The sequence below is a fragment of the Rhinolophus hipposideros genome (assembly GCF_964194185.1).
Source record: "Rhinolophus hipposideros genome assembly, chromosome: 17".
Lineage (NCBI taxonomy): Eukaryota > Metazoa > Chordata > Mammalia > Chiroptera > Rhinolophidae > Rhinolophus > Rhinolophus hipposideros.
In genome coordinates this window covers 17,065,225-17,091,272 of record NC_138063.1, presented here as the reverse complement: position 1 = coordinate 17,091,272, position 26,048 = coordinate 17,065,225, and the positions used below count along the sequence as shown (strand labels likewise).

The 26,048-nt window shown below is 34.7% G+C and overlaps 1 protein-coding gene across 2 annotated transcripts in view; it reads left to right on the top strand.

The window, feature by feature from the left end:
• DCC (DCC netrin 1 receptor) overlaps nt 1-26,048 on the top strand; it is a 1,070,394-nt gene that overhangs the window by 885,726 nt on the left and 158,620 nt on the right. For both annotated transcript variants that reach the window (XM_081078113.1, XM_081078112.1), the window contains exon 15: nt 8,150-8,344. In XM_081078113.1, the coding sequence (XP_080934239.1) occupies nt 8,150-8,344 (195 nt within the window). The remainder of the gene's footprint in view (nt 1-8,149; nt 8,345-26,048) is intronic.

The following is a 26,048-nucleotide window of genomic DNA, read 5'->3' as shown; positions in this document are numbered from 1 at the left end:
ACAAATGTATATAAAGAAAACATTTTATTTAAAGATATAAAATAAGATATAAATAAATAGAAAGATATGTATGTTCCTTGATGCAAAAATCCTACCCTTATATAAATGGTAGTTCTTCCAAATTAATGGTTAATTTAATATAATTCCAATCAGGTTGAACTTCGTATGGAAGAGTAAATGTAAAAGAATTCCGAGAAATTTTGGAAAAGTAATAAACATTCACATTTACTATTAAGCCTGATTTAAAATCAATATTGTACCGTCTGGCATAGAAATAGACAAGTAGATCAGTGTAACAAAACAGAAGACAGAAATATTTCCTGCTATATTTCAGAAATAAATAAAAAAATAAAGTTGCCATTTCCACCAGTGGATTATTCAATAAATGGTAGTGAGACTACTGCCACGACTTAGGGTAGAAAATAAAACTGAAGTTTCCATCATGAAAACTAGTTGATGGTGAGTGAGTCTAGTGAAGGAATTGAAGGCAAAAGAGGGCAAAGAAATCCCTTCTTACATAATTCAGAAATAGAAAGTGAGGGTGGTTTTAAAGATTTTGTTGTTTATTCTTTTGGTATTTTCAAGTATAACAAAGAAGGAGGTCTGAAACCCATATCTTTTTATACATTTGGAGGTTATGACTTGCTCTTCCAAGGTATCGTTTGCATTATAGCTGATTGTATTTTTCCTTCTGTATTCTTCACATTGGGACTAGTACCAGTGTCCACCAATCTCCCGAGCAGGCTCCCCTTCTTCCTCAACTCCTCCATTTCCACTCGCAGCCAATAGTCACTCAGTCACCAGGACCTGTAATTCCTAGCTTCCTAATAGATTTGGAATCCATCCTCTCCTCTCTACTCCTACCACCATACTTTATGTCAGGCTCTCCTCATTTGTCACCTGAACTTGCTCCCCTTCCTCTCTAGACTCCATAGTGTTGCCCGAATAATTTTTCATAACCTAATCTGATATAATTTTCCTATTCAAATTCTTCCTGTAACAATGCTGTCCTTAGCCTCAAGTCTGACACTCCATCACATCTTTGCATATCTGCACACCCCTCCATGTATGCTTATGCATTTGCACGTAGTGTTTCTTCTGCCAGAGTAGTGTCGTTTCACATGAGTTCCCACACCTACTTGTCCTCTGAAACTGACTAGATGGGGCATGTCATTGAGTGTCTCCCTTCCTGAGGAATGTCTTACTTTTGTTCTTCTTTTTCCCACTGAGTTATCATCAGTATGAACTATGATCAGTGTGTGAAAGTTCAGAGGTTATTGGACCTGGAGGCTGACCAATCTCTTTAAGAAGATGTCAATTATTTACTGGGCCTAGGCAGACAACTTTATTCCAGTAGTCTAGCTTTATTGCCACTGGAGTAAGATTGTCCTTATCAGGAATTGAAGGATACAGATGAACACCACGTCCTCAACCCCCGCCCCAGGTCTACCAGTTTGATTGACAGATTTAGGAGACTTTTATTTTTAAGAATTAGAATTCACTGCTGTGATATTAAAGGACTGAACCTGTCAAAATTCCCTTTTTAGATCACTGATTATACCTATCAGCTATCCTTGGATTTCTACTTTTTTTTCCTTTTTTTTTATAGTGTTGTCCTACATTTTATTTTCTTTTTAAATTTTTTTTGCAATTTTCTTGAGATATAACTTACGTGCAATATTGTGTACACCATGATGATAACCATAATAAGTTAGTTAACACATCTATTACCTCACATAATGACATTTGTGTGTGTGTAGGTGAGAACATTTAAGATCTACTCTCTTAGAAATGTTCAATTATATAATACAGTGTCATTAAGTATAGTCCCTATGATGTACATTAGATCCCCAGAACGTATTCATCTTATAATTGGAAGTTTATACTCTTGGACCAACGTCTCCCCATTTCCACCACCACCCAGCCCCTGTCAACCATCATTTTACTCTCAGTTTTTACCAACATTTATTTTCAATTGCAAGAGCAGTGATAGAGTAAAATTAATACTAGACAAACAAAAGTAGGTAAAAATAAAGTAAAATAATGGAATATGAGATTGGTTGACATAAAACAAGATTGAAGGAAAGCATATTAAAAGTAAAAAAAAAAGTAAACAAGAAGATGAAATACAGTTAAAATTATAAATCCTAACTTTGAAAAGTCGGTAATTGATATAAATAATATGAAACATATAGAAGCCCTAAGAGCACAGACTGGTTGCAAAATATTAAATGATAAAAAAACATTTATTGAAATGCTGACAATAATGCTTATACATAATATATCTTCATAAATTTTAGCCATTATTATCGTTAGGAACAAGGACAAAAACCTGGATGGTTTTTAAATAATTTAACGTTGAAAACAAATAAGCTTAGTTAGAAAAACATGTATTTGTAGAGGAATGAAATTTTAAAATCCATTATTTGAATTAATACTTGGGTTGGAAGGAATAAGTGCACAGAGGGCAGCAGGAGAAAATTTTGAGGGTGATGGAACTGCTCATTACTCTGACTGAAGTGGTGGCTGGACCAGTTCCTGGCACAAAGGACTCAAAGTGTGAAAACAAAGTTTCTATTTCCTATAAGGTTCAATACAGTTGTCTATGTTTAACTGTCATTAAATGTAAAATCACCAGCATTTTCCATAACTATCTCCACAGGATAAGAATTTTCAGAAAAAAAATGGAATAACATAGAACTGAAGCAAGGTAACTAGGGTTATTGAAGTTGTTTTCTCTTAGTGGCGAGCAAGACTTGTCTCCACTAGCTCTTCTTCGTTAATGTAAACGATTGCTGCTGTTTAACGTCTGGTGTGGATGGCACTGCAGAGTGGTGTCAGGCATTGGCTCTTTTCACAAGTACTCATATTTATGTTCTCTATTGAGTATGCTGCATTTTGTGGGTCATTTTGTTAGAGTTTTGTTCCAGCCTATATTTCTTTACAGAGAATTACACAAGGCAATTGATGCACCCAAACTCTGCTCTTCCAGACAGGTCTGGTACATACTAATGTGTTCATTTGTATTGCCGAGGCCTGTTCAAACCAATGGACTGTCACTTCCTTAAGCCACTCACCTCTATCAACTTTGAATGTTATTTATTTGTTTGTTTGTTTGCTTATTTATTTATTTATTGTAGTAAATAACATACTTCTAATCACCATTTAACTCTACCTTGTATTTTTTTTCAGTTCTACTCCTACCATCTTCTTAGTATTAACTTTTTAATATATATCTTTTTAAATTTACATGCAGCAAAAAAAAAATAAATAAAAATAAAAATAAATAAATTTACATGCAGCAGAATTCACTCAGTGGTATGTGGTTCTGGGTATAGTGGTATGTGGGTTTGTGAAAAACCCATTGAGCCATGTATCTACCACTCCAGTGACTGAGCTGCAGTGAGCAAAGGGGAAAGGGGCAGGAGATGAGGACAGAGAGCTAAGGGGATGGGTGTTGAGGGGGTAAGGAAGATCATACCTGACCTTTTAGGCCACCTTAAAGATTAGGCCTTATAATGTGGTATGGGAAGATGTGTGGTGGGTGTGAGGGGTTGAACCGAGCAACAAAAAGATCTTATTTTTAATTTTTTAGTTTACACATATACACTATATCTATATACATACACGTTTATTCTAAATACCCTCTATATGTTGGTGGCTTCTACATCTGTGTATCTGCCCATGGCCTTTCACTAAATCCCCACATTTTATACCCACCTATTGCCCTGATATCTCCACAGGTGTGACTAAGGGGCATCTCAAATTTCACATGTTGCCTAAGCCAAAGATATATGAGTTATCATTGAGTCTCCTTTTTCCCACACCAATCACATTCAATCTAGAGCTTTGTTGACTATACCTTCCAAATGTCCCAAATATATCTACTTCATCTCCACAATGGTCACAGAGACAAATACAAAAGCAGTTTCAGGATCTCCTAATTTTTTAAATGGTTTAAAAACACATAACATAAAATTTACCATCTTAATCATTTTTAAGTTTACAGTTCAGTGGCATTAAGTGAATCCACACTTTTGTGCAACAATCATTACTGCCCTTCCCCAGAACTCTACAAAACTGAAACTCCATGCCCATTAAACAATAACTCCAGAACACCCTGTCCCCCAGCACCAGCAATAACCATTCTACCTTCTGCTCTATGAATCTGACTGCACTAAGTACCTCATATAAGTAGAATCATACAATTGTTGTCCTTTTCTGACTGGCTTATTTCACTTAGCATAATGTTCTTAAAGCTTACTCATGTTGCAGCATGTGTCAGCATTTCCTTCCTTCTTAAAGCTGAAAAATATTCCATTGTGTGTATATATAATATCATAGTTTGTTTATTCATTCTTCTGTTGATGGACACTTGGGTTGCTTCTACCTCTTCGCTATTGTGAATAATGTTGCTATGAACACAGATATAGGAAAGTGTGATCACAAACTATGGTGAATGTTTAAATTGAAAAAATTAATTACAGTAAAAGACATTTTGCCATTAAACCCCCTCAAAATATTCCCCTTTGCTTCAAACACACTTAATCCATCATTCTTGCCACTTTCTGAAGCAGTTCTGGAAGTCCTCTTTTGTGAGTGTCTTTAGTTGTACTGTCATGCTGCCTTGATGTCCTGAATTGATTCAAAACATTTACCTTTCATGGTCGTTTTGAGTTTGCAGAAGAGCCAGAAGTGTGATCTGGGATCACACAATCCCAGATCCAGTGAATCAGGTGGATGCGGACATACCATAATATTTTTATTTGACAGAAATTGCCATACCAGAAGCAATGTGTGATGTGGAGTGCTGTCATGATGGAGGATGAAACCATTTGCTCATTTCTCAGGCCGTTTTCTATGCACATCGTTTCTCAAACACTCCAATAAGCCCTTGTAATATTCAGAGTTCATCATAGTATTCCCGGATACAAACTCAGCTCACACAATTCCATCAAGGTCAAAAAACACAACATCACCTTTCCGTTGGATGGCATTTGGCAGCAGCAATTACTGTATTTTTCTATCACAACTCATAATACTGCCTTGAGAGGCACCCTTCCTTACAGACCTATGATCTCAATTCAGTGGCAAGAGGCCATTAAATGTGTAAGTGGGGAGGCAGCATATATTCTTATATACCAATCCCCTTATTTTTTATAGTGTTAAACATGTTTTGAGGTTTGGGTGTAGTGCTGAAATTGCCTTTATGTGATAAAGTATAAAGATAAAGTATAAAGTATAAAGATGCGTCTTGCCCTTCTTCTTCAAGAGCTACTGTGTGACTCATCAACACAGTACGCTCAAAGCTCGAATAGGTGCAATTCTGTGGGTACTAACCTAACTGAGTTGTAGGGTAGCTACTGATGGAGAAAGTTATTATTCTGAAAACATTTTAAATATTTTTTATTTTAAAAGATGTTGAATATTGTCATTAAATTTATTACGCTTTCATATTGTTTTTAAAAAGTTATAATTGCAGAAAATCTGAACACTATTGAGTTCATTTTCTAAATATAAGATTCTCTTATTGTTCCAATAATTATTGCAAAAGCTCCAAATGTGTTAAACAGAATTTATTGTAGAGCGCATTACATTTGAAGAACCCTGGAGAGCCTTCGTGTCAATAGGGTTGAAAGTATTAATCCATCTTTTTCATCTCTTTTATTACTTTTGCTTAAGTTTTATGGTGGAAAATCCTTCAAAAATATAGTGTTTCTGCTGTTAAAGGTTTATATCCACATTTTGAGATAATTTTTTGTGATGTCTTTGCATATTATATCACAAGCTACTTCAGGACAGACATAATAGCTTGCCTCTTTTTGTTCACAAATGGACATCTTCAGAAAGAAAAGCATCTTTAGAAAATGCTGTTGATGTAGCATCTTTAAAAAGTAGCATCTTTTGAAAAGCTGTTAATACAGTACCTATTTTAAAAACTTCAATAAAAAACACGATCCCATATCACTTAAGCTAGAAGTGTGTGTGTTGAAGGTGGATAAAGTTGGTGGTGTAGAATGCATCTCCTTTTGCTATTACATCAAGGAAAAAAATATATATATTGTAGTATTACCATTATCATCAAATTTTCCTGCATAATTTGTCATATGTCACCATTAGAGATTTTGAGTTAGGAAAAAAATAATGAGCACAAATAATTTGAATATGGCTCAAATCACTAATATTTTTTACTAACTATTAATTGCTAAGCACTTAATGGCCTATTAAAGTTTAGGTGGGTACATCCTTTCTTAAAGTTATGCCCAGAATACTTACATGATTTTCAAAGAATAGATTACATGTGCCTGTATTAAACCTATCAAAATATTTATAATAGTATATTATAACTGCCTTTTTACTCGTCTGCCTTCCCCATTAAATTATGAACTCCCAAGAGTGCAGGTTTTATGTCTGCCATATTCACTCTCTCCTGTACCCTGATCATCATGAGTACTTGTCCCATACCCCAAACATAGTAGGGGCTCTATAAATATTTATTAGCTGAATGATGACAAGTGTCCAGAAAATACATAATTCTTTTAGGATGGGATCATAGGGAAGAATGATGATGTAAAAATCAGAGTACCAATTTACTTATGTTCAACACATCATCTCCTTAAAAGAAAATTTATGTCCGGGGAGCATGTGCATGCTCTCCCTAATAGTTACTAATAATGAGAGTGCTGTTATGCATTAGCCCATTAAATCTGCTCACCACCATATGAGACCATGGCTGTCCTTACCCTCATTCTGTATGTGAACATACTGAGGCTTAGAGAGGATAACTAAGGTCTTCAGGTCTCTCACAGCTAGCAAGTAGACAGTACAAATGTGAACTCTTCTTTCTTGCTTCTAGAGCTCAAGCTTTGAGTCAATCAATACTTGGAATGCCAATTTAATTAGAAGGTAAACTCAGAGAAGATAAATAATGTCATGAGGACACACAGCTAGTAAATGACAGAGCCTGATATTAAACTAAATTTGCATGTCCCAAAGTCTATGAGGCTTTACACAAGGCTGGTGTCTCCTTTTCTTTCCTAATGAATGCACGTTTCACAGATTTGATAAACCATAGGTCAAGTACCATCCTAACCGTGCTGTGCAAATCATGGCCCTAAACTGTGTCTCCTGACAATGTCTTAAGGAAGGACTGCTAAGTTTATTTTTGTTTTTAGATAAATCAAAATAAGTAATCCTTGGACAAGACAGTTTTGACATTTCATTTTCTTTTTTCTTATTCGTACATCTGCCTTGATTTTGTTACTGAGCAAGGATCCGCTGCCCAATGCACATAAAAGCCAAAATTATGACACCAGACTTTGAGAGAACAAAGAGCTTACTTATTAAATACTGAGCTGACTTGCAGGAGATAGGAGGCGCTGCTCAAATCTGTCTTTCCAATCTGCTGTACAGACAGGTTTTAAGGCTTAGAGAGAACAGGGTGGTATGAGGTAATGCTGGCTGGCCACGTTTTCATTGGAGGGTTTTGGAACTTGGCCAACTGTGGTATAGGGTCAAGATGCAAGAGAAAGCAAAAGGAATCCCAATCTGGCAGGGTTTGATTTGTCAGTTCCATATTTGTCCATATTTGGTCTGGGCACTGAATCTTCCTTTTTGAAGGACCTCTTGCTTCATAAAGGTCTCCGGTGGCCACACTTCCATTACTTGAGCTCTGTAGACTGAAGATTCTTGGTTCTGGGGTCATCTTGAGGGCAGGGATGGCACATGTGCAGTGCTGTCTCTGTAAAATAACTCAAAGATTGCATTAATCACCAGTCTGCTTTAAGGGAGCAGAACCAGTTTTCAGCTGGTCAGTGTGATTTGTGTGCGTTTTGGTTTCACCCCTTTCATTTCACCTAAGAAGAAATGTATGGAACAAAAATATGCCCAAAGAAAAAAAACTATTAAAGTAAAGGTGCACGATGCTATAGTGCCTACAGAAGGAATTCAGTATTCTCTGTGACTGAAGAAATTCTGTGACCCTTAAATAAAACATGCGGAAACAAGGAGGAGTTGGGGCTGGGGCCAGAGGTGATGCACCATTTAAGGATCTATGAAATATGATGTTAGGTTTTATGTAAATGGAAATTTTTCCATGCTCTATGTTCTATTATAAGACAGGCTGATGATGCCTCTTTTTGAATTCTAGAGTCTCAAGTCCCTGACCAGCCAAGCTCTCTTCATGTGAGGCCCCAGACCAACTGCATCATCATGAGTTGGACACCTCCCTTGAACCCAAACATTGTGGTTCGAGGGTACATCATTGGTTACGGCGTTGGGAGCCCTTATGCCGAGACAGTACGTGTGGATAGTAAACAGCGGTATTATTCCATTGAGAGGTTAGGTGAGTACCTGTGAGTTATTTTTTTTTCTTTTAAGGGAAATAAATGATTTATTTAAATAATTTTATTTCTTTGAAAATTGTTCTTTGGAATCTTATTCCAATTCGGAGCATATATTAATTCTTAAAATAATTCTCTTTTTCTATCTTATATCAATCTATACACACACACACACACACACACACACACACACATATTTTTCCTCTCTGGATTTTGAATTGGGGCATTTTGTCTAGAGAGATTCTCAATAGTGAGTGCCCTGGTGTGTACCCTTGTTTATGTGTCAGAAGGATACAAAAATGAAAGTCAACACATTTTTCATCTTTTTCTCACTAGGAAGATATTCTGTCAAGTTTTCTTTAACCTTGAATTATCTAGTCACATTACTTTCTTTTTCCTTCACGTTTATAAAGCTTTGTGGCTATGTCATTATGACTGTAAAACAACACAATGAAAGATGGATTTTCAATCAAGCCAGTAACCTCAGAGCTATCAAACTCCTCTCTACCTATATTCCTGATTCTTCTCCATTCCAAGTTCTCTTAGTGTATTCAACCTCAGTTCGCTGAATTCAATACTTAAATTGTGATATTTGGAATCCATTGAGAATCTGTTTTTTCAGAGAGGTCTAACATGTTTAAAAGTGTTTATATTCATTTTATATCTGATTTGCCATAGTGCAATAAGAGACTATATGATTAACAGTGGGAAATAAAGGAAATATATGTTATATGCAGGGTGCCAAGAATGAAATTCTCATAAAGCAAAAAGCAAGTGGATTGTACCTGTTGATTTAACACGATTTTTTTTGCCCTGAATTACACTGACCTCCTCAAATGCTGCCTGATTGGGGGGTAGGGAGGGGGGGGAGCGAGGTGCTACTTATTTTGTAATGTCTCTCACAAACAGAACATTTGTGGTAAGAAGCCTGATTTGAATTTGAATAGCTTTTCTTGCAGTAGCAAGAAAGGGTTTTTTTAAGTGCAGGAGGAAAATTGCGCTGACCCATTCTCTCTATAATTGCTTCAAACACTAATAAGAGAAGCACCTACTGAAAGTCTTCACAATTTTAGTTAGCTTGGCATTTAGAAATAATATTCTTTCAGTCAGTCCCTGAGTTGGAATGTTAAGGCAATCACAAAACTCATATTTTATGGCTGTCAAACCTATGTCAGGGGACTCTCATTTATTCATTATTCGGCATACATCGTCTGTGACAGTTCATCGTGATGCCACACAGCAGAGGGAGAGATTCCAGTGGCCGTGCACCCACTCCCCCGCAATGCAAACGTGGTGCAAACTCAGAATGAACTCGTGAAGGGAAACTGCCGTGTTTCATAATGTCGCTCTGATAATGATGCTCTTTATTACAAGGAAACTCTCCAGGTGTCTCCAAGTCTAGCAAAGTTGAGACATTTGGGAGATTAACACTAGCAAATTTCTCCAAATGCTTCACAAGAAATCTAGAATTTTCTCTTAGTGTTAGGAAAACTGTTAAAGGTCAAGTGGGATATGAACCTATCTCTGATAGATAATCATGAGTTTACATTTTAAAATTTATCCGGAAAGAGTAATTACACACAAATACCCACATATGGACATGTACATACAGAGGGTGCCAAAAATATGTATACATATTTTAAGAAAGGAAAAAGCTGCATTAAAATAGTAATAATATATACTGATAACAAAAGATGAATACAAGAGATATGTATACATTTTTTTGAACCCCTGGTTTATATGAAAGTTTTACCAGATGATACTATTTTAACATAGTCTTAACATAAAATGTGAAATAAAGTAATTAGTGTTTTGTCATTGTTCAAGTATCTTTATGGTTATGCAAATAAACTGGTATTTGGCCAAAATGTTAGACATTTCTTTATTTCTTTATATATATATTCTTTATTTGGTATATATGTATATATATATAATATGTATGTATATATTATATATATATATATGTGTGTGTATGTAGAATGTCTAGACAACGTTGTGTTTAGATCTAAAGTTTAAAATTATATTTTAAATACTTTTTCAAAAAGGTAGTTATGAAACTGATTTGCTTACTTTAATGTTCAATGGAATAAATAAAACAGTTGGTGGTTTTTTTTGCAAAGTTTAAATTGTTTTAATCATTAACCTTGTATCCTAAGATCTGTTAAATTCACCTATTTGTGCTGTAGCAGTTTTGTAGATGCTCTGAGTTTCCATTTATACAAGCATATCATATGTAAATAGGAACAGTTTTACCCTCGATTTCTGATCGCCTGCCTTTTATTTTTCTTTCTCTTGCCTTCTCTTGGTTAAGATCTCTAACAAGATGTTGAATAGAAATGGTGGAAAAGGGATCTTTACCTCGTTCTTGATCTTAGTGGAGGCATGAAATAGGATGTTAGCTCTAGGTTCTTCATAGATGTCTGTTAGATCAAGGAAGTTTTGTTTAATTCTCCTAGCTCTCTGGGGATTTTTATCATGAGTATTTTTTGAATTTTTGTGAAATTTCTGTTTCTTGAAATAATCATATGGTTTTACTCCTTTTTGCAATATGGTGAATTATGTTGAGTGATTTTTGTAAAATATCCTATCTTGAATTTCTCATACAAATCCTATATGGTCATGATGTATAACCATTTTCTTATATTGTTAAATTTGATTTGTTAATATTTAGTATGGATTTTTGTGCCAATATTCACGAGGTATATTTATCTATAATTTTCTCTATAGTAGTGACTTTTGCCAGTTTTTCTTTTAAAGTTATACCAGTCTCATAAAATTAGTTGAACAGTTTACCCTTCTGTTGCTGAAAAACTTTGTGTAAAATTGATATTATTTTATTACTAGAATATTTGATAGAATTCACTAATGAAACCATCTGGAGCTGAGATTTCCTTTTGTAGGAAGGCTTTTGATAATGAATTCAATTTCTTTAACACCTATAGATATTTCATATTTTGTATTTTTTCATGAATTGGTTTTGGCAAGTTCAATTTTCCATGACATTGTCTACTTCATTTTGTCATATTTATTTACATAGAATTTTCATTCATAATATTCTCTTATTTGTAGTGATAACTGCATTTTCATTTCTGATATTGCTGATTTATGTTTTCTCTCTTTTGTGAGGAGTCTAGATAGGTGTTTACCAATTTGTTGATTTTGTCAAAGAAATAGCCTTTAACATTACTAATGGTCTCTATTATCTGTCTCTGTTTTGTTTCTTTCATATCTGCTCTTATCTTGACTATTTCCTTTCTTGTACTTATTTTAATCATACTTTGCTCTTCTATTCCTGATTTCTTAAGATCAAACCTCATAATGTAGATATTCAAACTATTGGTGTTCCTCTAAGTGCTACATTCCTTGTTTCTCATAAATTTTGATGTGTTGTTATACTAATTATCATGTAGTTCAAAATATTTTCTAAATTTCCTTCATTTCTTTTTGCCCCGTGACTTATTAACTGTCTTGCTTAATATATGTATTTTTTAATTTGGGATTTTTCTAAATTTCTTCTTATTATTGGTTTTTAATTTTATTTTATCATGATTAAAAATATGCTATTTGACTTCAGTATGTTTAAACTTACAGAGACTTGTTTTATGGATCATCATTTTGTTAATTTTGTTGAATATACTATGTGAACTTTAAAATAATGTGTATTCTGCATTAGAGATAGAGTTGTGTAAATGTCAATTAGATCAAGGTCTTTGATAGTATTTTTCAGATCACCTATGTCTTCTCTAATATTTTTGGTCAACAGTCTGAATTGCTAAGATTGAGTGTCAAAATCAAAACTTTTTAAAAAACATGGAATCATCTATGTCTCCCTTTAATTCTATCAATATTTTTGCTTCATTTATTTTTGGGAGTTTGTTACGAAGCCAGGGTACATTTATAATTATAATGTCTTCTTGGTAAATCACCCCATTTATTATTATAAATATCACTATTTATCTCTGGTAATATTTTTGGTCTTAAAGACAATTTTATCTGTTCTAGAAGCCACTCTAGATTTCTTATACTTAAAATTTACATGGTGTGTCTTTTTTCATTCCTGTCTTTCAACCAATGTCTTCATATTTGCAGTTTCTCTGTCTCATTTAGGTGGTACAATGTAGTTGTATCTTTCTATTTTATGCACTCTGAAAATTTCTGCCTTTTAATTGGAGTTCCTAGACCATTAAAATTTAATGTAATTATGTAAATAGTTGAATTTAGGTCACTGTTTTATTTTTGTTTTCTGTTTGTCCCTTCTGTTTTTCATTTTGCCTGTTTTCTTTTTTCTGCCTTCTCCAAGTTCTTACTTAATTTAGCAATTTGCCTATTTTGTATAACCCTCAGATATCATGTAAGTGTGCAGATATCAGGTGTTTTAGGGCTTTTTTGTGTGTGGTTTTTGTTTTGGGGGTTTGTTTCTTTGTTTTCTATATTTACAGTTTATGGTTGCTGTCAATGGGATGAGTGAGCTAACGGGAGTGCACACCATTATGGCAGAACTGAAAATACACAGTCCCTTGTTAAATATTTTTGCATGGCTTCTATGGTGAAAATTCTTGATAAAAATAAGATCAAAAAAATAAAAATAAAAATAAAAATAAAATAAGATCAGTTTCCTAGGCAGAGTATTTGCCACCTAAATTATGCTTGGTACTACTGCACACTTATTTGTGTTAACAAAATAAATTAGTGGAAAGATACATGACTATGGATTATATAGTTTAATTGAAAAAAATAACAATATTTTGGAACAGACTTCTGGCTAAACTTTGGTCTTCTGACCAGAGTTTAGTCATTTAAAAATTTAAATTTGTGTTATCCATTTAACTAAACATTTTTAAAAAATATTCTAGTCCTTATGCAATGAAAATGATAAAAATAACATCCTGTATTTTTACAAACTCATGAGGGTTAGAGGACAAAAGTTGTTATGTGTAAATGTCCAAATATAGCCATTGCTTTTCCAACTGAGATTAAACTAACATGGCAAATATTCTACAAGAATTTAGATACTTCCAAGTCTAATCAGCCCATGTAAAATTATCACATATCGTGAGGAGAATTCATTAAAATATTTCACCAGCACTGATGTGGATTAGCAGAAATGTACACTGAACTAATGTTCTTAGAATTTGGTGTTACCTTCTGAAAGAATATAAAATTAAAACTTTTGCAGTTAATGATTATCACTTCTTTTAAAGTGTTTTACTCCCATATGGAAAGATATTTTTAGTTATTTTTAAAAATATTTGATTATTTTTTGCTTTTATTCGTATCGTCCTTTCAGTAATGTTTAGTAGAGAACACGGTTTCAATAGACTTCTATCTTAAAAATATAGTCTAAACATACTAAAAAGTAAATGAAGATTGAGTTGGATAGGATTTCAAATCTGGGTTCAGATCCATTTTTTTTTCTCTACTATAATGTTTAATCTTGGGAAAGTTATTTAAACTCTGGCCTTATAGTATTTCAGTGAAAATGGGGGGAAAGAGTATCTTTTATTCTATATTTTATGGTGTCAGAGAGTGACCAGATATTGAAAGAAGTAATAGAGGAAGAGAAGTTGGTCTTTGTAAGACATATAAATATCAAAATTTGCATTATCATTACAAAAATATTAGTTTTCCCTTAAATTAAAAATATACAGTATTTTTAGGTAAATGTATTACCTATGTCTAAAGGATTCAAAATCCTTTTTTATGACTTTAATTGGAAATATTTTAATTTGGACTGTTTAGGAAAAAACAATTTTAAAAGATTTTTGAAAGTTCCATTTGTGATTAAATTTCCTCATAATCCAATGGTATCAAATGAGGGTTTGAATTCTGTATCTAACAATGAATTAGTGGTCATGTGTGGCACAGTAGCCTTTTCATTCCCATGCTGTGGGACTCTATGAGCCTCAGTTTCTTCATCTGTAAAGCAGGATAGTATGCTACCTTACAAGCTTTTTATGAGATTTAACAGAGATAATAAAAGTGAAGCCACTTGTATTTTGTAAAAGCATTATGCACATGTAAATAAGGCATTGTTCTTATTATCATCTGTGCATAAGCAGTTTAGCAAATATATATATATATATATATATATATATAGTGTATATAGCAAATATATATAGTGTATATAGCAAATATATATATAGTGTATATAGCAAATATATATATAGTGTATATAGCAAATATATATAGTGCATATAGCAAATATATATATAGTGTAGTTCCATAGGCTTCGAATTGTGTTTTTATAAATCTTGAAATTTATAGTGTTCTGGTTTTTCTTCTTTACCTAAAAGTGGACTATATAAAATATAGTTTTAAAAGCAGTGGAGGGTTCTGGGTTTTTAAACTCAAATAACTCATCAGATGCATGAAATTGTATAAAACGTGTTCATTTCCTGAGATTGATTCATTTGAATCAAAACTATAAACAACACAATGATATTTAATTCAGTAAGAAAGACAAAAAAAGTGAACTGGTTTCAACTATGATAGAATGCTGAGAAAATCCTGAGTGGGAAAGTTAGATTCAACATGAGCACTGGTTGCCCAGGGAGGAGTGAGAGAGAAAAGGTCATGCTATGATATCATTGCTCAGTGTATATCAGGAAGAATGTTTTTTTGTCTTTTATGATCTTTTTTTTTTTGAGTTTACTGTCTTTTAAACCTATCGGTATTTTCTAGCATTCTTTAAAGAAAGCCTCGGGGTGATTCATTAATAATACATACCTTTCTATTTGTAACTCTTTTCTCATTTTCTACCTCCTGAAGTCCAAAGCAGATGCATTATCTTACATCTGGTGAATTTTCTGAAGCTATTTTGAAGAATCTTTTACAACAGAAGAATAAAAGGGGATATAATAAAAGGAATATATATATATATATATATATATATATATATATATATATATATATAATCCTTTTCTGTTTTTATAACCCTTCTATATTTCATCTTGTATTTTCTAATTTGAGTTGTCATTTGTAAAATCAAATTAATAAGATAAAGGATTATGTGGGTTATTCATTCTACTAATATTAAATACAAGCATTGGATCAAAAACTATTCTTCGGTGTTCTGAATTTCTGTATAAAATGTTTTATTTCGGTCGGAGTAATCTACTTCTCTCCTTAATTGTCCATGTCATTTAAGGTTTACAGACAGCTTCTCAGTGCATTTCTTCCAAATACTTTACAATTACCAATCTATTCCTTCATCATCTCCATTTAGTTAGTGTCAGGCATCATCTCAATTTTACAAACGAGGGAAGACAACAAGAGAAATTACATAAACAAGAAAAGTCAAAGCTAATTTTTTATGAAAAAGTTAAATGTTACATTAATACACTCAGATAAATATTGTCATAAACAACAATGACCTGGCCTGCCTCTTTGATGTGGAGAGAAGAATGTGGGATCAAATGTGAGCCTGATCAGGATTTGCCAGTAGAACACACTACTGCAGGGAAATTCCACTTTCTGTAGGAGCTCTGGAAAATTAAATCCCTTCAATTCAACCACAGAATAATATAACCTACTGTGTTTACCCGTAAATAAGACCTAGTCGGATAATCAGCTCAAATGTGTCTTTTGAAGCAAAATTAATATAAGACTCAGTCTTATTTTACTATAATATAACACCAGGTCTACATAACATAACATAACATAACATAACACAACACAACACAACACAACACAATATAATATAATATAATATAATAAATATATAATATAATATAATATTGGGACTTATATTAATTTTTGCTTCAAAAGACATATTAGAGCTGATTGTCTGGCTAGGTCTTATTTTCAGGGAAACACTGTACTGAGACAGGACACAGTCCCAAAATTTCTGATCAAACACAACTTATGTATAGCTTTAGGTATGACTCTCCGAGTTTATTCATGGAGGTCTGAGAATGGTTTCCCTGTGAGATAGGTTTAGGGCTGACTTTAAGGGAAAAGAGAGAAAAACAGATGTCTGAGCTTCTTGCTTTATTAAGCAATTATACTTGTAGATGAATGTTTTTCCTTTTTAGTTCTACCAGTTTTGCCCACCACCCCCAACACCTGTGTAATTTGAAGCTCTCTTATAAGGTGTATAATTATGATTTGTATGTCCTCTAGATGAATTAAGTACTTTATCATTTATAAACTGTTACTCTTTATCAGTGGTAATATTCTTTGCTCTATAATCTACATTGTGTCTAATAATAATAATTCCTAGCCTATTTTTTGTTTGTATGTTAGCATGATATATATTTTCTCATTATTTTATTTTCAAACTGTTTATGCCTTTATATTTAAAGTGGATTTCTTATAGGTAGTATATAAGTGGGTCTAGCACTTTCATCCAATCTGACAGATTTTGACTTTTAATTGAGATATTTAGGCCATTTATATTTAATATAAATATTGATATGATTGGGTTTATATCTACCACGCTGCTCTTTGTATTTTATTTGTTGCATCTATTGTCCCATATGTTCTTTGTGCCCTTTTTTTCTTCTCTTTCTACATTTTTGGGGGATTGATTAATTTTAATCATTTATCTTACATCTTCTGTGGTCTCATTAGCTATAATTGTCTTACTTCTTTAGTGATTGCTTTATAACTTATAGTATGTATCTTTGACATCACTAATGACCTTACAGAAATATATAAGTTTGCAATACATTGTTATTATTTTTCTTTAAGCAATCAAATATCCTTTGAAGGTTAAAACATTTTTTAAAGATGTATTTTATATCGAACTATGTAGTTACTATTTTTGGTGCTCTTCATTCCTTTGTGCTAATCCAGATTTTGAAGTAGTATAATTTTTCTTTATTCTTAAAGGTCTTTCTTGTAATGTAGTTATGCTGGTGATTATTTTTTTAATTTTTGTACATTTGAAAAAATTTTTATTTTGCCTTTGTTTTTTAAAATACATTTGCGTTGGAGACACAATTCTGAGTCAACAATTCTTTTCTTTCAGTATTTTAAATTATATTATTGTACTTTACTATCTCCTATATTATCTTGTTTCCAAAAAGACTACTGTAATCTTTCTTATCCTTGTACCTCCATATATAATATTTTTGCCTCTGGTTACTTTGAAGATTTTTTTTTCTTTGCCATTCGTTTTGCACAATTTTATTATGATGTTTCAGTGTAGTATTCTTTATGTTTTTTCTGCATGAGGTTGTTTGATATTCTTGAATCAGTGGGTTCATACGTTTCATCAAACTTGGGAGATTTTGGCCATTATTTTTTCAAGTAGTTTTTATTTCTTCCACTCTTACTTTTCTCAGTTGTGGACTCCATTTATTTTAATGCTTTTAGTTGTACTACAGCTCACTGATTCCTTTTTCTTTTTCTTTTTCAGTCTTTTTTACTTTATGTGTTTCATTTTTTATCGTTTCTATTACTATATTTTTAAAGCCACTTTTCCCCCACTGCAGTGGCTAATCTGACCTTAATCCCATCCAGTGTGTTTTTCGCATTGCACATGGTAGTTTTTATCTTTACAAGTTTGGTTTGGGTTTTTTCTATATATTCCATTTTCTAGTTAACATGACTTAATTTTCTTCTATTTTCTTGAACATAAGGAATATAGTTATAATATCTCTTTTAATGTTCTTGTCTACAGATTCTTTCATCTGTGTCATTTGGGTCTATTTCCATTTATTAATTTTTCTTCTCATTATGGATTGTGTTTTTCTACTTTTTTGCAGATGTAGATGCATTCAATATCACATAATACATATTATCTACTTTTTTGCATGTGTACCTCTTAGACATCGTATTTTTTTTAACTTATGTGATGCTGGAGATTTTTGTGTTTCTTAAAAGAGTCTTAAGTTGTGTTCTAGAATGCAGTTATGTTACTTGGAAAAATTGTGATCCTTTCTAGGCTTGCTTTTAAGCTATTACGTGGTACTAAAGCACTGTTACCATTTCATAGCAGAGGGCTAATTTGCCCCACTATTAAGGCAATACCCTCTGAGAATTCTACATAAATTCCCATAAATTATGTGTGGGGTTTTTTTGTTGTTTTTTTTTAAATCTGTGTTTTGGAAACCCACTTGTTACTGGCCCTGGGTGAACAGCAAAGTTTTGTTTTGTTCTGTTTTGTTTCCCTTGCTAATAGTGGGTGGTTCTTTCCCCAGCCTTGGGAAATTTCCTCAGACATATACACTGATAAATACTCAGATGAAGACTCAAGAGAAACCCTTTATAGATCTCCAGAACTCTCCTTCTGTGCATTTCTCTCCTCTCTGGTTGTCGTGTGGGGTGGCCTGCGGGGTCTCTGGTCCCACCCCCCACATAAGAACGCAGGATATGGTGAGGCCAAAAAGGAACATCCACGGAGCCATAGATAAGGGAGTCATACCACTGTAGTCTCACTGGAGGCTGGATCCACAGGACTTGCAACCTGCCCTCTCCTTCTCTGCCTGCCAACCAACCGACTGACTAACCAACGCAGCCGCAGCAGTTATATCAGTGGCTAATTGGCTCACTGGTTATAGCCGATGGTCAATCAGCCACAGCTGATGGCCATCTACTACTCGAGTCAGCACCTTTCCACGTGAGGCCGAGAGCCTGGAAACTGCTCTCGGGGACTCTGTCCCCACACTGGTACTCTTCCTCACAAACTCCAGTTGCTTTGGTTATCTGAGACTTCCAACTCTGTATGCTCAATTAACAGAGACCACCATTCTCCTGGGTTTCCCTTCTTTTTTGTGCAGCTGGAAAACTTTCTCCAGGCATTAAACTGGAGAGATCAACGGGCTCACTTTGTTTCTCTTCTAGAGACTACTGACTTGATCTGCCTGATGTCCAATATATGAAAACTGTTGTTTTGTCTTTTTTTTTTTAACTCGATCCAGACAGGAGGGTAAATCCAGTCTTCGTTAATGCATTTTAATCAGAAGTGGAAGTCCTTTAAAAAACAATTAAACTATCATTTATTATTTCACTATGACAGAACTTTTAGCTTTTAAAGAATACCAAAGATGCCAACCTGCATTATATCTATTTCCTGATTTCTGTCACAAATCTCATCAAAAATGGATCCTAACTGTCATATTGCAGTTTTGGAGAATAAATTTAACTTGAGTGCTCTTAGAAATAGATCTTTTAGCCTGTGGAGAAATGAACCTTTACAACTCCCAGAGTGCTTTCTGAGTTCAGTGAATACAAAGTAAATTATAATGCTAATCTCAGCATCATCCTCCCCACCCTCATCAAAAAAAATTTCTCCATACATGGATATAGAAGTTTTGAGATTATGACATGCAAACGTTTTAAATCAGAAAGTCAGTGCACTTTCGCAGCCCTACAATAGTTGGCATACATGAATAAAAAATAAATAAGTACAATGCATGTAGAGGACATTTTATTATTTTGAAATGAAGTACATTACAGGTGTTGGTTAACAAAATTCTGCTTTGTATTTTATGAAACAGGATGTAAGAATTATAAAGAATGATTTTTGACAGAAGTTTGAACACCCTGATCACAAAAACCTTAAATAAGTTATTTAATGCTAAAGATGATAAAAGGGGAGATTCACCCCCTTCTTTATCCCCAACTATATCATTCAGAGCATTAATATATAGTGAAGAAATAGTGAACACAAACTCCAGCTGTATTTCAGCACAGAGGATCATAATTCGTCATTGAAAATCTGAGTATTGTATGCAATCTAAGCACTTCTGGAAGAAAGTCTACTTACCTTGTTGTTATTATTACTATGTAATTTTGTTATTTACACAGTGAATCCCTGCTTATTCTCAAGTTAATGTCAGTAACTGTATAATACAAGTTTATTCTGACAGTTTCAATGAGTGGGCTCTAAGATGGAGTTTCTACAGGAACAAGAGAATATCTATTGTTTATCTCAGCTTTGATTGTATATGCCTCTTATCCTTGATGCATAATGTTTCTCCCTGTCAATACTCTTTGCCCAATATCTATATTCTAAATGTTGTGGATGAAATAAGAACTCTAATGAATCCAAATGTTTTCGGAGAATGGGCTCTCGGTGCAGTGTCCAGGTTCTTGGCATCTCAAGCAAAGAATTAAACAAGATATCAAGGTAAAGTAGTGAAAAAATCAGTTTATTAGAAGAAAAGGTACACTTCAATGAAATAGAAGCTGGCCCGAGCAGAAAGAAGTGGCTCAAGAGCCATTACTAAGAGGGATAGTACAATCCAAAGAGTTTGGAGCAGGCTGAGCAGAAGAGGCTCAAAAAGGCCCCAGGGCCAAGGGCCCAGGCTCAGAAAAAGGGCTGACTAGTGAGGACTTGGAGTTTTTAATCTTTTTTTCTAGAATGGGCTGTTCCTTTCTGGGCATGGGACCACTTGATTGACACCTGTGATTGACATTTGGCTATTACCTCATCTTTTTAGACTGCACATGTTCATTCCCAGAATTCAGTCTGCTATAATGATATTAATAAACTTCTGGGCATATGTATGATATTATAATGATAGTATAATGAGGCCCAGGTGAAATGAAGCTTGTTGTGGCCTTTACTGAACAGGTGTAAGTGGCCTCTTTAATCTAGTTGGGTATTTTGTATCCATTTATTCCTCATAGGGATAGATAATTACATTGAAAAGGGGAAGTTTGGGGCTGAGAGGGGAGGTCTTTTGGGTGGTTGCATTCTGTGGGTTCTGCAGGAATGCAGAGACCCGATGCCTATCTCTAACTTCCTGCCTTGTTTTCCCCTTCAGAAACATGATTCCCATAAAATTTCTATGGGAAGTTGAGGGACAGGAGGTCTTTTCTTCTGTATCTGCTTCCTGCTGGACAGGGGCATAGAGCTGTCCCTACCTATTGGAGGATTCACGGAACTCTCGCTTCATCTGATCTTAGATGAGAGGAAGTTCTCGAGATCCTCCTAGAAGACCGTTTTGGCTTCTTTGGTTGTGACTAGCAATCTTGTTGGGGTATCCTCTGTATCCCCAAGACACCTAAATGAGAAAAAATAGATTTTAATTAATAAATCCATTAGCTCTATAGAGTCTGTGGCCATTCAACCAGTCATTTAGGTGGTGTCAGTTGTCCAGGAGCTGGGCCCAGAATGGGTTGGAAAGAACATTAGGATTCAGTAATTACAATCAACAAGTATACTGGCCTGGGGGCTCCAGAATGGCTTGGGGGACATTGGGTAGTCACAGTCTTTTAAGTAGTCATTTGAAGCAGGGATGAGAGACATTCTGTGATTCAGGCTAGGAGCAATCTTTAGTCTAGGATTCAGAAACTGATTAGAAGAGTAATCAAAGCCAGAGGCTAAGGAACTAAGAAACTAGGGAAAAGAAGACTTAAATTTTCTATAATGAGGGGGCTCCCATATCACAAAGAACAATATGTTTTCTTGTTTTCTTAGCATTTCATAAACTCTGAAATTCACCTTAGTAGTTTCCAATGCTTTTGTATTATAGACGTAGATGAATTCAATATAATATAATGCATATTAACTGAATCATAATTTCATTTTCAAATATTCTTGGTGTGACAGGAGTCGAAACACCAAATGGATGAATTTTCTATAGTGGAGGCAGTTGCTTAATTACAAAACAAAACAAACAAATACATCTCTTATGGTAGATAGTGTGTGTTGTGCAGGGTGGCAGGCGGGGTCTCCTGTCCCGCTCCCCACATAAGAACGCAGGATATGGTGAGGCCAAAAAGGAACACCCACGGAGCCATAGGTAGGGGAGTCCTACCACTATATTCTCGCCAGCGGAACTATAGTCTCACTGGAGGCTGGATCCACACTGTCCGCAACCCGCCGTCCTAACTGCAATCCGTGCTTGCCAGCTCAGCCACCATCTTCTTGCTAGCCCCAATTTTTCTGCTAGAGTAGCTACGGCAGTTATATTAGTAGCCAATGACTCACTGGTTACAGTTGATGGCCATTTACTACCCGAGTGAGCAACTTTCCACGTGAAGCCGAGAGCCTGGAAACTGCACTCCTGGCTCTGCCCCCACAGTGTGTGAAAAGACCAAATGGTTTATCATTTCTTATCAAAGTTACTGAGTATAATTATTTATTGAGTAAATCTTCAGTGTAAGCCATGTTGAGAATAGGGAGGGATACTAAGAAATGTAAGGTATAGTCTCTGACATATTCTAGGCTCCCAAAGTCTTGTGTGATAAATATAAAAATATTTCTTGAAAAGAATAAATGAGGTCAAAGGTTTCTACAAGAATAATTGCTTTGGTAGGTTGGAAAGTTACTAATATATGAGGTTGGTAGAAATACTGGCATGAGAATTTTGATTTAAAGGATGAGTAGGATTTATTCTTGTGGGGAAAAAACATGATGTGGTTTGTACAAGAATGCAAAGTCAGTGGAAAGCAGTGGAGGTGTGGGGACAGAGTCTCAGAGAGCATTTTCCAGGCCCTCAGCCTCATGTGGAAAGGTGCTGGCTCAGGCAGTAGATGGTCATCAGCTGTAATCAGATGGCCATCTGCTGTTACCGGTTAGCCATTAGCCACTAATATAACTTTAGTGGATATGCTAGGGGGTTGGTTGGTTGGCAGAGAAGTGGGGAGTAGATTGCGGCTAGCAAGTGCGGCTAACAAGCGGATTGTGGACTGCTCATCCTGTTTATCCTACTTCCTGTGTCTCGCCCGGCCGCCAGCGAGACTGGGGTTCAGGAAGACCCCTCATTGGGGTACTGGTGGATGTTTGCTTTTGTGTCTCAACCAGCCGCCATTGAGAATATAGTGGAATGAACTCCTCTATCTATGGCTCCCTGCGTGTTCCTTTTTGGCCTCTCCATATCCTGCATTCTTGTGCAGGGAGTGGGAGCTGAGTGCCTGCATGACAGGAGGTTTAAGGTCTAGTGAACAAACCAATTTAATCGTGAGTGAAAATTCATATAATGAAGTTGCAGGGCTAATTAATAGAGATAACTTGAGTGCGAGTTTGGGATGGAATAAAATCAAAACTAAACGTTCTTGGATTCACCTATTTCCAAATAGTTCTAAGGGTTCATGTTGTGTATTTAACAGTCACTATATTGAGGTACTAATTGATTCCCAAATGCTGAGAACTTATGTGCAAACTATTTAGCTAGTCAATAAGTCTTACTCACTACCTAGCTTTTCTTCCCATTGTCATATATCTGTTATTATTAGAAAATAATGTTCCATATTTTAAACAGTCCTTGGAAAACTGGAATCCAGGGTTAAAAGGAAGCTGAAACAACATTGCAGTAGTCTTTGCATCCCAGACTTGGCCTTTCTAATGTGCAATTTAGTAATGGGAGAGAGTTGTTGCTTTTCTATGTAAAATTGGTTAGTGTTCTTTTCCCTCTTCTCCATGTCTATTCTAAAAACTGAGCCATTAAAAAGAAAAGTGATTAATCCATCATTATTTTAATAACACAATACTGGGCAATTGTGCCTTACACTTTGGTTGTTGCCTTTAAATGCTTTGTTCAATATACAGAATTTCTCAAGGTGAAGCTCTTGATATTCTCAGAAAGACATTCGGAGTCTAACTTCTGATACCCTTAATTACTTTGAAGAGTCCTGACAATGCACAGTTGAGTGACTTCTGATTTATCCTGCCATCTAGACTTCATAGCCAGTCTTTTTCTTGTATCCAAGTGGCTTGTAATGATATACATTTTGTTCTTCTAATGCCTGGTCATTTAGTTATTTTGAAGGTAGTGGTAGGGGCAAAGCAGAATATGGAACAGATAGTTAAGATTTAGATAAGCAAAATTATATAGTTAAGATTTAAAGAAATCCACCTTTAAAAGTGGCACATTATTCCATTAGATAGTGAATCTAAGAATGTTTCTGTTTTTCAGGTGTTCTGCATGTGTGAGTGTAGGTGTGTGTGTGGGTGTATGTTTTAATGATCAGTATTCTATTGTAAAAGTGTGTACATATACAGGTCATGAGACTAATGCAGACAAATTAGAAAATTAAGTACAGCAATCAAATGGAATTATTATTTCTAACCATATCTACCCTAAAACATATTAATCAGTTAATGAAGTAATTGGAATATCCAATCTGTAAATTACTTACATATTTTAATTAACTCAATTATTGGGGAAGGCCATTTGTTATACACAGCCCAAATCTTAGAACAATATTTAACCATGCTTGGAAATACTTTGTTGTCTCAAATTCTACTTGCTCGATAGGCATGGCTGTTCCCTAAACTAAGCATTTTACTGTTTCATAAGAATAACAACAACAAAAATGGTCATCTAGTTCAGAAATAGCAGATTGTGTTATAAATCATTAAAAGAAAACATAGTAAGTTGGGTTGTTTTTCTATTGCTCCATTATATGTTAATTTATGGAAATAAGAAATAAAAGCAGAAGTACAACAAAGCAGGCTTTCACCCCTTAAACATCCTGTGTAAACTACTTCTTTCATTAGCAAGTCAATATTTGTCCTGATACCCTAGAGTATTCTGAGACGTTATAGTGCTAGTCATTTTTTGGTCATTTTTTTTTTCTACAAGCATTTTAGTGAATGAGAGCATAGCATCTTTAGCAATTAGCATAGAAGTGACATTTTAGAAATTACTGATTTCTTAGATATGCCTCTTTATAAGGTATAGTTAGTTGTTTGAGTGGGGACTCTGAAAAGATATGTCCACCTCCTAACCCCAAGACCTTGTGAATATGACCTTGTTTGGAATAAGGGTGTTGCAGCTATATTAAGGATTTCTAAATAAGATTTTCCCAGATTATTATGTAGATCCTAAATCCAAGGATGTGTCCTTATAAGAGATACACAGAGGAGAGACAGAGACAGGAGAAAGTCATGTGAAAGCAGAGGCAGAGATTGGAATGATGCAGCCAGGAAGAATGCTGACAGTCACCAGAAGCCAGAAAAGGCAAGTCTCCCTTAGAGCTTCACCGGGGGTGTGGCCACTCTGACCTTGGTTTCGGATTTCTAGCCTTCAGAATTGGGACAGAATAAATTTCTAAACTTAAACCAAGTTTGTATAAATGGCTACAGCAAGTCTAAAAAGGCAATATTTTTTTTGATTAGTAACTTTATTGGGGTGACAATGGTTAGTAAAATTACATAGGTTTCAGGTGTACAAATTCTGTATTCCATTGTCCATATGTCACATTGTGTGCTCACCACCCAGAGTCAGTTCTCTTTCCATCACCGTATATTTGGCCCCCTTTTATCCTCTTCTACCACCCCTCCATCCTCCTTGCCCTCTGGTAACCGCTAATCTGTTGTCTGAGTCTAGGAGATTTTGTTTCTTTGTCTTGTTCCTTTGTTGCTTCCAGTTTTATATCCCACATATGAGTGAAGTCATATGGTTTCGACTTTTTCTGTCTGACTTATTTTGCTTAGCATAATAATCTCAAGATCCATCCATGTTGTCGCAAATGGCAGTATTTCATCTTTTCTCATGGCATAGTAGTATTCCGTTGTGTATATGTACCCCATCTTCTTTATCCAATTATCTATCGAAGGACACTTTGGTTGTTTACATGTCTTGGCCACTCTAAATAATGCTGCAATGAACATCAGAGTACATATATCCTTACGGATAAATGTTTTCAGATTTTTTTGGTAGATATTCAGGAGAGAGATTGCCGTGGTCATATGGTAATTCTTTTCTTAATTTTTTGAGGAATGTCCATACTGTTTTCTAGAGTGGCTATGCCAATTTACATTCCTACCAACAGGGCATGAGGGTTTCTTTTTTTCCACAGCCTCTC